The sequence below is a fragment of the Eschrichtius robustus genome, chromosome 16, assembly GCF_028021215.1.
Source record: "Eschrichtius robustus isolate mEscRob2 chromosome 16, mEscRob2.pri, whole genome shotgun sequence".
Taxonomy (NCBI): domain Eukaryota; kingdom Metazoa; phylum Chordata; class Mammalia; order Artiodactyla; family Eschrichtiidae; genus Eschrichtius; species Eschrichtius robustus.
The window spans coordinates 25,770,036-25,782,041 of NC_090839.1; the positions used below are offsets into that span (position 1 = coordinate 25,770,036).

At 51.6% G+C, this 12,006-nt stretch overlaps 1 protein-coding gene across 3 annotated transcripts in view; it reads right to left on the reverse strand.

The window, feature by feature from the left end:
- Window positions 1-1,568: 1,568 nt before the first annotated feature.
- Window positions 1,569-12,006, reverse strand: part of ZNF341 (zinc finger protein 341) — a 42,070-nt gene continuing 31,632 nt past the window's right edge. For all 3 annotated transcript variants that reach the window (XM_068566053.1, XM_068566054.1, XM_068566052.1), the window contains 5 exons: window positions 9,580-9,676; window positions 7,835-7,967; window positions 4,936-5,047; window positions 4,605-4,675; window positions 1,569-2,818 (listed from right to left, as the gene is read on the reverse strand). In XM_068566053.1, the coding sequence (XP_068422154.1) occupies window positions 2,289-2,818; window positions 4,605-4,675; window positions 4,936-5,047; window positions 7,835-7,967; window positions 9,580-9,676 (943 nt within the window). In that variant the 3' untranslated portion in view covers window positions 1,569-2,288. The remainder of the gene's footprint in view (window positions 2,819-4,604; window positions 4,676-4,935; window positions 5,048-7,834; window positions 7,968-9,579; window positions 9,677-12,006) is intronic.

Here is a 12,006-nt window from a genome sequence, read left to right on the forward strand (position 1 = left end):
GTAGAGCTGGGTGTTGCTCTGGTGGGCAGAGCTCAGTAAAACTTTAATCCACTTTGTCTGCTGATAGGTGGGGCTGGGTTCCCTCCCTGTTGGTTGTTTGGCCTGAAGCGACCCAACACTGGAGCCTACCCGGCTCTTTGGTGGGGCTAATGGCGGACTCTGGGAGGGCTCACACCAAGGAGTACTCCCCAGAACTTCTGCTGCCAGTGTCCTTGTCCTCATGGTGAGCCACAGCCACCCCCCGCCTCTGCAGGAGACCCTCCAACACTAGCAGGTAGGTCTGGTTCAGTCTCCTGTGGGGTCACTGCTCCTTCCCTTCTGTCCTGATGCACACACTACTTTGTGTGTGCCCTCCAAGAGTGGAGTCTCTGTTTCCCCCAGTCCTGTTGAAGTCCTGCAATCAAGTCTTGCTAGCCTTCAAAGTCTGATTCTCTAGGAATTCCTCCTCCCATTGCCGGACCCCCAGGCTGGGAAGCCTGAGGTGGGGCTCAGAACCTTCACTCCAGTGGGTGGACTTCGGTGGTATAAGTTTTCTCCAGTTTGTGAGTCACCCACCCAGCAGTTATGGGATTTGATTTTATTGTGATTGTGTCGCTCCTACCATTTCATTGTGCCTTCTCCTTTGTCTTTGGATGTGGGGTATCTTTTTTGTTGAGTTCCAGTGTCTTCCTGTCAATGTTTGTTCAGCAGTTAGTTGTGATTCCGGTGCTCTCGCAAGAGGGAGTGATCGCACATCCTTCTACTCCGCCGTCTTGAACCAATCCCCCTGGCATGCCTTCTTCTATCCATCAAACACTCTGTGTCAAGGCCTAGATCGAGTGTTACCTCCCACTCTGAGACTTCCTGTCCTCATCAGCCCCTCCCCTGGCCCTCCTGAGGGCTGGGTACGCTTACCGCCTTTACCCCCTCAGCTGTGCACTGCTACCTCACTCGCCCCTCCCACTGCATCACACCCTTCCCGAGGATGTGGGGAACTCGACCTTGCTCTGAGTTCCAGCCACAGGCCCACACACAGATGTCTGAGGGATGTCAGCCTTCAGGGAAACTCAGTGATCAAATTGAGTCCGACAGTCCTCCCGCATCCTGCCCTGTTCCATCTCAGCCTCAGAGTCCTCTCCTGTAACTGAGGCAGTGTGGCCCAGCACGGTGGTGGTGAAGACAAATAAGAAAGCACTGGTGAAGGCCCCTTTTCTCCCTCCCTGTCTCCCAGGAGCCTAATTTGCTTCCCCCCTGGACTAGCTGGAGATGGGGAAGGGAATGCTGGATGTGGGGGCACCTATGGCCATCCAGAGGCCTGCTCCAGATGGTCCTCTGACTCTGGTTAGAGTTTCTGATTCCAAAGGGTTTTAGGGCAAGGCCCAGGACCCTGCATTTTCAAAAGTGAGTTATAAACCCCTTCCTCCAGGGGTTTCCATGGGACATATTCTGAAATAACTGTTCTGGATGCACCAAACCTCTCTATGGCAATTGGGGCAGTGTAGCTGTGTGAGGAGCCAAGTGACCCCTCAGCCCGCACAAGCTTTGGAGGGGGGAACGCTGCCACCTAGGGGCTAAGAAAGAAATTGCCAAAGCTAGGGCCTGAGCCATGTTGATAAAAATATTTATTGAGCACTTTCTGAGTGCCGGGCACTACGCCAAACTCTATGCCAAACTCTTTGTACATTTCATCATACTGGATCCCAATGACAGCCCTATGAGGTAGTACTGTCATAAGCCCCATTGTACAGATGAGGAATGCAGGGCTCAGAGAGGTCAAGTGACTTATCCAAGGTCACACAGCAAGTAAGTGTCAGCGCTTGGATCTGAAGCCAGATCTGGCTGACAGCTGAACTCTAACCACAACACTCGAGTGCCTCCTACATGCCTACATCACAGAGTCGTCTGGGGATGCTGGGAGAACTGCATGTGAAAAGGTTTAACAGGTAAGGGCTCCAACCATATCAGGCCCCTGAAGAGCAGCTTAACTAGAGGCTGCCCCTAGGCAGCCTGGAGGAGGGGTGGGTGGGACTGCCCTGTCTTCTCTCATAGGCAGCCTGACCACCAGCCTGGACCAGCCAGACCCTGGGCCATTCAGGCTCAGCTGCCTCAGATCCCAGAATGCTGCAGGGCTTCCCAGAAGGACAGGGGACACAGCGAGGCGGCCCTGGGCCAGGGTTTACAGAGCATGTTCCAAAAGGATTTTGACCAATGGCTCACTTCCACTGGGAAGGATCTCTAGTCAGCTCCTAGAGGCCCTGGACCCAAAGGTGAGCATCAGGCAGGATGTGGGAACAAACACCATGGGTCCATCACTCCGAGGCCTGGATGTAGACAGGCACAGCAAGCATGGCACACGGGCCCTCGGCCCCTGCCTGCAGCTCTGCCAGGGCCAGGTTGGAGCCCAGGCCCTCGGCATGCCCGGGCACCACCAGCTCAGGTTCGCCCCCCACCGTCCCCCCCACTACGATGGACAGCACGGCATCCGGCTCCGAGAAGGGCGGCTTGCCTGGGGCGGCCTCGGGCACTGGCCCAGGCCCTGTGTCCTTCAGCTCCTCCAGCCCCAGCGGGTCAGGCAGGGGCGTCACCACCTTGCGGCCACCAGTGCTGCCGCTGCGGGGGGCTGCCCTCCTCCGGGGGGGCCGCCGGGCTTGCAGGTCCTTGTCCTTTTGAGGGCCAAGGCGGCAGCGGTGGTCCTTGAGGTACTTGTGGCGGGAAAAGCCCTTGGCGCAGCCGGCACAGCGGAACTTGTAGTTGCCTGTGTGGGCGCGCTGGTGCTCGGCGAGGTGGGCACGGCGGCTGAAGGACTTGCTGCACAGGGCGCACTTGTGGAGCTTCATGCCTGGGGAGCGAAGGGAAGGCAGTGAGAGGCACCCAGACCCTTCACCCTTCAATGCTGCCCTGGCACTTGGAACGAAGCCCAGTTCCTCAGCTTGCCCTACGAGCATGGGTGTGATCTGGGCCCTGCTCCCTCCACTCTCATCTCCCACCTTCTCCCAGCCACTTACCCTGTGCCAGCCTCCTGCCTCTGGGCCTTTGCTTGTGCTGTTTCCCCTCTGCCTGGAACAGCAAGCTCAGCCCCTAAACCTTGACTAACTTTGCCAGGTCACCAACATCTCTCTCCTCTCTGGTCTGCCTGAATCACCCTGGCCGCCTCAGACCATTCCCCACAGGGCAGCTAGAGCAGTCTTGGTAAAACGTCTCCATGACACTCCCTGCTCCAAACCCGCCAGTGATTCCCCAAATTTCCCACAGAGTCGCCTGCAGCTGGCCACCCCTTTCACCTCTCAGACCCATCCCCTTCCTCTCCCCTCTCTTGTTCTCTGAGCTCCAGGCCTTCCGCCCGCCTTTCCTCGTCTCAAACACCTGCCAGTCTCTTCCCTGCCTGAAGGCTTCGCACTTGCTGCTCCCTCACCCTGGAAGCCACTTCCGGCTCTTCTCCCTCAGACTCAGCTTTCGTGTCACCTCCTCCGGGGAGCCCTCCCTGATACCCACTTCCCTTCTTTCTCTGCCCCCTCACTCTGCTTATTTCCATCTTTGCCCTTGCATATTTTAGCGTAACATACTTATTTGTTTGCTGTTCATTTTCGATCTCTGCCACTAAATGCTAAGCTTCCCCAGGAGGGCAGGGTGGGCTTCTGCCTGATTCCCCCATGGCACCCCCAGTGCCTGACACATGGTATTCTCGCAATAGTCACTCACTGGATGAATCACTGGTGCCTCCATATCCACCATGAAGTCAACTCCGTCCCACACACAGCCTGTGCCATGGTCCCCTCAGCCTCCCTGGGATGACAGCTCAGAGAGGGGGCAGTGACTTGCCCGAGGCCACCCAGCAGGACAGTGGTAGTGCCAAGAATCAAGCCCAGGCCCTCTGTCTCCAAGTCCTCAATCTACTCTCTTAGTTTTCACACTTTCTTTAGCCACTAGATCCTGTTTACAAACCAGTGGTTGTTAATCAGGGGTGACTTTACTCCCCAAGGATCTTTTGGCTTGTCCCCGGAGACATTTTTGGTTGTCATAACCGTGGGGTACAGGCCAGGATGCCGCTGAACATCGTACAGTGCACAGGGCAGCCGCCCACGACAAAGAATTATCCAGCCCAAAATATCAATAGTGCCGATATTGAGGAACCTTGTTCTATAGACCAAGTGGTATGTGGAAAGCCAGCCAAGCTGCTCTGGGGAAGCAGCAGCCCCAGGAGAAGCTCTGTGGAGCTGCCGGGAAACTGAGGAGTGGTGTGGAGACCCCTACTCCACACCCCAGCTTCCTCGCTCTGCCGAGTGGGCCAAGGAAGCTCCCTGGCCTTACCTTGGACCCACTCAGAACTGGATCTCCCTCCACACCTGACCCCACCTCTGTCACACTGGGTGCCTCTCTGATATACAGTCATCTCCTCCTGAGTCAGCTTCCTCCTCAGCCTGGGGGACTGTGGCTGACTCACCGCCGTACACCCTGAGGACCCAAACACAGGCCAGGCTCATGGCTCACAGGGGCAAAAGTCTATTGGCTGGAAGGTACCAGGCAGGGAAAATAAGCCTCACAGGATGTGTTTGCTCTTTCTGGGGTCCCTGCCCAGGGGGCTTGAGCTGAACCAGACCCTCCTGGCACGTCCAGGAGCCACTTACCGGAGTGGGAAAGGATATGAGCCTTCAGCTTGTCTGGCCGGTTGAACTCCTTACTGCAGCCCGTGTGTGTCCTAGAATCCAAAACACTGGTCAGGGGAGCTCACTCAGCACAGAACTCTCTTGCTGGCCGCCCTGCCAGCCCCGGGCAGGACGGACTAGCTCATCCACCCTAAGGGCTGGGCAGGGAAGCAGCATGGGGAGTGAAGCAGCCAGGCGGGACCCAGGACAGGACAAAAGGAGAGAGAGCCTGCAGCCCTCGGCCCTGACCCACCCCCCCTTCTATCCCACAGCTGGTTAAACCTGCCCCCTCCCACCCACCGTCTCTACTCACGAGAAGGGGCATTTGTATTTCTTGAATGGCTCATGGATCAACATGTGTCTCTTCAGTTTGTCCTTGCGGTTGAACGCGGACTCACACACTGAGCATTTGTAGGGCTTCTCACCTGCAGGAGGAAACACAGATGGGGGACCAAGGGTGCCGTGAGAGGGAGTGTGAATATGGGGCGCAGGGGTCTCCATCAGGGGACAGCAGCTCCTCTAGGGAGGTGGCCTGCGGGAATATTGCCTCTCCCTTTCCTCGGGACTTTGCTTTGTCAAGGAGGAGAGGAGGCTGGTTCAGTTAGGATGGGTAGGAGGGGCCTCTCTGACGAGGCAACACCTGAGGTGGTGAGGGAGCGAGCCACGCAGGAATGTGGGAGTGAGGGTCCCAGGCAGGAGGAGACGTGGGGCACCGCCTGTGTCTGAGGAACAACGGGGAGGCCCGTGTGGCCGGGTTGGAGCAGGGGAGGGAGAATGAGGCAGAAGAGGAGGTGGGCAAGGCAGCCAGGCCCAGAGGGAGGGCTTGGGAGGCAAGGTTTTTACTCTGAGCCTGATGAGAAGCCACCAGAGGCGCTGAGCAGAGGAGGGACAGGATCTGGCTCGAGAGCCTCACAGGCTCCCTCTGGCTGCGTGTAGAGAACAGATTGAGGGCGTGAGGGTGGAGGCAGGAAGGAGGCTGGTACAAGAAATGGGAAGTGGCCAAGTATGGGTGATGTCCAGAAAGCAGAATCGGCAGCCCTTGCCAATGGACTGGCTGTGGGGCATGAGAGAATCTAAGGCGTGGGCTGGGCGACAGGGTGGATGGCCGTGACATTTACTGAAGTGGGGTCCACCACAGGGGAGGGGGGAATTACACCTTATCTGGTTGAATCCTTGCAACAAACCATAAGGTAAGTCCTAGAAGAGAAAACTGAGGCTCCTGGTCTACACCTAGTGTTTGGGGGAAGTAAGATTCCAGCCCGGCAGTGTGACCCAGAGTCCACCTGAGTTGCCCCAGACCGTCTGCTGCAGAACCCATGCGTGGGGCTGGGGGTGAGGGGTGGCATGGAGAGCAGCTCTCACCTAACAGGAGTCAGAGGTCAGAAACTGCCCTTTGGAAAAGGGCTATTACTGGGTTGCTTTATTTCCTGCCATTATTTCCTCTCTGTTCTCCTCTCTGGGATGAATAAAGCACTTTTGAAAAATGCCAACCCAATGATTGAAGAAATTCTGGTCCTTACAATGGAATGTTCTGCAGTCATTAAAAAGATTAAGGTCGATCTGTTTCCTGATCTGGAAAGATCTCCTGGCTATACTGCTAGGGGGAAAAGAAAAGTGTAGGACAGCTTAATACAGTCCCATTTTTGTTAGAAAAAAATACAATCCCCATACTCCAAAAAAGCCCTGGCCATATGGGTTTGTATCGACATAGAATATGCAGGGAGAAAGGTAGGGGAGGGTACACACCAAACTGTCAGTAGCAATTAAGATTTGAAAGGGGAATTTAACATTTTACTTTATGTACTTCCATACTGCTTCCATTTTTACAAAAAGCATGTATTACTTGTGAATAATAATGATTATTTTAAAAACCATAAAGAAAGCAATTTGGTAATATCTATCAAAATTGCCAATGAAGTTACTTCTTTTTCTTCTTTTATCATAAATATGAAATACATGTAACAGAAAATTTACCATTTTAACCATCTTTAAGTGTACACTTCAGTGGCATTAAGTACATTCTTACTGTCGTGCTACCATCACCCCTATCCATCTCCAGAACTTTTTCATCATCCCAAACTAAAACTCAGTACTGCATATACATTTTAACCTAGCATTTCCACTGCTAGGAATGTACACTACAGATATATTCCCAAAAGCTTGTCAAGAGACCCACACAGCATTGTGTATACAAACTAACAGCTGAAAAAATAATTTAAGTGTCCATCCATAGGGAAATGGTTAAATCAAAGATGGTAAATGCAGGAGAATACTATGCAGCTGAGAAAAAGAAGGTGCTATTAGGAACATCTTCAAGGTACCTTGATAAGTGAAGAAAAATGGCACATAGTAGAGTTATAATATGTTGCCTATTTGTGTAAAAGTAAGCACATGTTTTGTATAGATGTAAAATAAAACTAGAATGTCCCAGATGAGACCACTAACAGTGATCACCTTTGGGGAGGGGAATTAGGATCACTCTTCAAACTGCGAACTCCAAGTCACAAACTGATGGTGGTTATTTTAACAACTAAAATTGTACAGATAGAAAATATTGTTTTGTGAAACTTCTGTTTCAGTATATTCTGTGTGTATGTATGTGTTTCCTGGGTTGCATATAAAATGTATTTTTTACCATAGGCCATAGTAAAAAAAAAAAAAAAAAAAATCAAAAACCATTTGGATTGTCCATCTGAGGAGAGATGCTTTTGTACTATCAAGGATTTTTGCCTCAGGTTTTCTCAATCTTTAGACCCTTTTCAGTATAAAACAGAACAGAATTTTTTAACTAATAAAAAACATTTTAAAGCTTAAAAGAAAATAAAGTGTCAATGTATCTCAGCTGGGGAACTAAGGAGAGAGGGTTCTATCCAGGTTTGGGAGGGAATTTTGCATCGAGCACAACGCCCCCACCCCCAGGGGCTCAGAATGGCCTCAGGGGCAGAGCCGTGTCCCCCACCCACCTCCCGAGGCTCGTCTCCAGTCTAGTGTTGTTGGGAACCCCTTGTTCACTTGAGGGGGCAGGTAGGGGCCAGGAAGGAGATGGGAAGGCGGGATGAAGAGAGGGAGGGGATGGGCAGGAGGGGGCTCAGGAAGAAGGCTGAAGGAGATGGGGAGGAAGGCCAGAGAGGGATGCGAAGGGGAACAGAGAGGGTGTCTGGGGGGAGGGGAAGGGGGACTGAGCAGGAGTTGGTGGGGGGCAGGGTACCCACCTGAGTGGATGTGAGCGTGCAGTTTGAGGTAGTGCTCCCGCCGGAAGAACTTCTTGCACACCTGGCACTTGAACCTGCCCCCGCTGCCGTGGGTGGGCAGGTGACGCCGCAGGTAGCGTTCACAAGGAAACACCTGGCAGGACAGAGGAGTAGCGTCAGGTCTGACTCACCAGCCCTCACCGCGTTATGAGCTCAAGGGGCCCCTCGTTACCAGCCCTTACGGAAACATCTTCCTTTCTGCCCACTAGGGGTCAAGGCCCACAGTGTCAAGCTCAGCCATTAGAACCTCATGGCTCCCACTACTCACCCATAAGCCCAGTCAAGACATGCCTGTCCTGAGGTTCTGCCCAGGCTGTTGTTTCTACCCAGGGAGACTTTCTCTTAGCCTGACAAACTCCTACTCATCCTTTAAGACCCAACTCAGGTCACTGCTTCTGTGAAGCCCTCTCTGACTCCTCAATGCCACACCAGACAAAGCAAATTCCACCCTTGAATGTCCACCCATATTTTTAAAGTCAGCATCTAACTTATTGAAACACAGCCCTTTGCTTGTACGGGATCTCCAAGAGGGCAGAGAGGGGCTTTCATTCCTCAGCACAGGGCCTGAATCAAATGACTGACAAGCAAAGGAATGAATAAAAAAATGAACAAATAACTGAAGAAATAAATGGAAAGGTAATAAAAAGCCAGAAAACACAGAAAGCAAAATCTCCTTCTTCCCCAGGCATAGGACGAGCATTCATTCATTTTTTCATTCATCTGATATAGAGAAGTGGTCAAGGACACAGACCCATCAACTTACTAGCCCCATCATTTCCTAGCTGGATGACCTTTCTGTGCCTTGGTTTCCCCATGTATAAAATGGAGATAGTAATAATTTGCCTACCTCCTAGGGTTAAATGAGTCAGTTCAGATAAAATGCTCAGAACAGCATCTGGCACATGGTTCTTGCTAATTCACGATAACTTTTATTCAGACCACAAATTCCAAACCCCTAAATTAGGCTATATAATTAGAAACATCTACAATGAGGCCGAAGTGAAACCAGGGCTGTCTGTCCTGGAAAATCTGCCTTGTCAGGTTGTAAGAAAATGAGTAGAACAAAGAAACCAGTTAAACACACCAGGGGGATGCAATCAGCAAAATCCAGACTTCAGGAAACTCCACAGGACCGATGGCCCAGTTTCTTCAACAAATACATTAAAAGACAAAAAAAGGAGCATCGATGGGGGGAATCTGTAGATTAACAGAAACTTTGGTCGTATCAACCAATCACAATATATGGACCTGATTCAAACAAACTTTACAAAAATTATGTTTTTGGGAAAAGTGGAAAATGGAACACTGCCTGGATATTTGATGATATGAAGGGCCAGGCTTTAGTGAGGGCTTCCAGATCCACTGAAAAGAAGAACCAGTAATAACAAGGATGATAAGACATCAGGAAGCTGGAGGCCGCCGTTCAGATGCTGGGCCTGGGCCCAGGGGAGGCCTCACTCCACGTCAGCCCGGCCTGGTCCGCCTGGCCCAGCAGTAGCCTTGGAAGGCCACGGGTGGCGTCCAACGGGTAAGACAGGCCAGGCAGAGCTCTCGCTCTTCAAAGACAAAGTGTCGTCTGCGGAGACAACCCCAAGCTTGGCCTGCACGTGTGCTGAGGCAGGAGGGGAGAAGGAGACGGTGGGGTCTTCACTCCATCACCTCTCGCCCCCTATTTCTGCCCAGCCAGCAAGGGCAAGGTTCCCCACCTTTTGGCAGTGCGGGCAGGGGAAGTTGTGAGTGGCGGTCTGCAGGTGGTGCTCCAGCGCCTCGGGGGTGGAGTACTTGTTGACGCATTTGACACACCTACATGGGGAGGAGCAGAGAAGTGAGAGAGCGTGTGTGCGGGGCTGGACGCCCCAGCAGGCATGGGAACCGGCCACTCCCCGCCCCCAACACCAGGAGGCAAAATCCCACATCTAATTCATTCTCGAATCGGTCCATTCTCGCTTGCCACTGCCTCCATCCTAATCCAAACCATCTTGCTCGGACGCGTGCAGTAGCCTCCTCCCTGCCCTAATTCATTCTCCACACGGGAGCCAGCAGGAGCTTTAAAAATCAAAATCACAGCTTACCCTTCCCGCTCCCCATATCCTAAAGTCCATTCTCTAGTAGGTCTGTGTCTTTATTCCCATCTTGCCCCTAGGTTCTTCATGACCTTTTTTTTTTTTTCTTAGATTCCATATATATGTGTTAGCATACGGTATTTATTTTTCTCTTTCTGACTTACTTCACTCTGTATGACAGACCCTAGGTCCATCCACCTCACTACAAATAACTCAATTTCATTTCTTTTTATGGCTGAGTAATATTCCATTGTATATATGTGCCACAAAGTGAGAGAATGGCATAGACATATATACACTACCGAACGTAAAATAGATAGCTAGTGGGAAGCAGCCGCATAGCACAGGGAGATCAGCCCGGTGTTCTGTGACCACCTAGGGGGGTGGGATAGGGAGGGTGGGAGGGAGGGAGATGCAAGAGGGAAGAGGTATGGGAACATATGTATATGTATAACTGATTCATTTTGTTATAAAGCAGAAACTAACACACCATTGTAAAGCAATTATACTCCAATAAAGATGTTAAAAAAAAAAAATCAAAATCAGACCATGTCACACCCTTGCTTAAAAATCCCCACCTTGGCTTACAAGGCCCTACTGGCCTGACTCACTCTCAGCACTCAGCTTTCACCTTTCCCCATTGCCCATCTCACACCCTCTGCTCCAGGCCCCCCGGTCTCCTGAAGGCACCCAGAACACATCAAACTCGACCCCACCTCAGGTTCTTTGTACTTGCTGTTCTTATGACCTGGAACGCTCTTCCCCCGAGTCCTCCCCTTGGCAGCACCTGCTTAGCCTTCACGTCCCAGCTCAAATGTCACCTCCTCAGAGAGACCCTCCCTGACAACCCCGTCTCAAGGTGACCCCCAGAGCCCAGCCCCAGCCACTTCCTATTATGCTCTCCAGTTGTATTTTCTTCTTAGCAATTATTATCTGGAATCATTTATTTGCTTACTTCTCTGTCTCCTCCACCAGCAAGTGGGCTCTGGAGGCCAGGACCATATCTGTCTTGTTTGTCTTGTTCATAACCTGCTCTGAGCACCAGGGACAATCTCTTACATGAACGAGTCAGACAAGGACCCACTGTAGAGCACAAGGGACTCTACTCAGTACTCTGTAATGGACTATATGGGAAAAGAATCTAAAAAAGAGTGGATAGATGTATAAGTATAACTGATTCACTTTGCTGTACACCTGAAACTAACACAACATTGTAAATCAACTATACTCCAATAAAAATTAAAAAAAAAAAAAAAAAAAAGTCAGACAGACAAGGATCCAGGTCTGGCTCCTTCCCATCTCTGACCCTCAGTTTCCTTATCCATAAAATGGGGTAGGAATTCCAAGTGGACCTGCCCCTCAGTTTTTCTTAAGATCATAACAAGAGTCAAAGGACATACTGGTGCCAGACAGCTCATAAACTGCAAAGCACATAGACATGGTCTTTACTGTAAACATCACTCGCTAACATGCCCGCAAAATAGCAGTTTCAGGCCTCAAGCCACTCTAAGGAAAAGATCCCACCGTCTCCCCACCACAAAACATTCACCAGCAAATGGGCCCGTTTATAATGCAGTACCACTGAGGAATACCAGAGGCAGGTGGGCAATTCATGTTAAAAACAGAACCATGGGCCCTGCCATCTGTACACCAGGGCACGTGGGAAACCCGCAGTCAGGCTGCACCTGTGGTGGGCCCCGGGGACGCCCCCTCAGGCCACACCCTGAAAACCACAAGCTAAATGCCTCCAGATGGCAAGAAAGAAGGAGCAGGAGGGGTGAGAGCAGAGCTACCAGGAGGGCAGAGACCTGGTGAGCTAGTGGGAGGAAGAAGACAGGAATCGCACGGGCTCTGGCAGCAAGGACACAGTTTCGCAACACCATTAAATGAAAACTCCCTGCCAGAAACGCCACCCTAACTATGTCATACAAAGTAACATCCCCAGCACCGGGTCAAACCAGAGTCGTGTGTCTCCTGATACAGCGCGCTGAGAAAGACACAGCGTCGCTTTGTGATACTCCTGCCAAAAGTGCCAATCCTAGCTCCACCCTGAGGTCAAATCAGACAAAC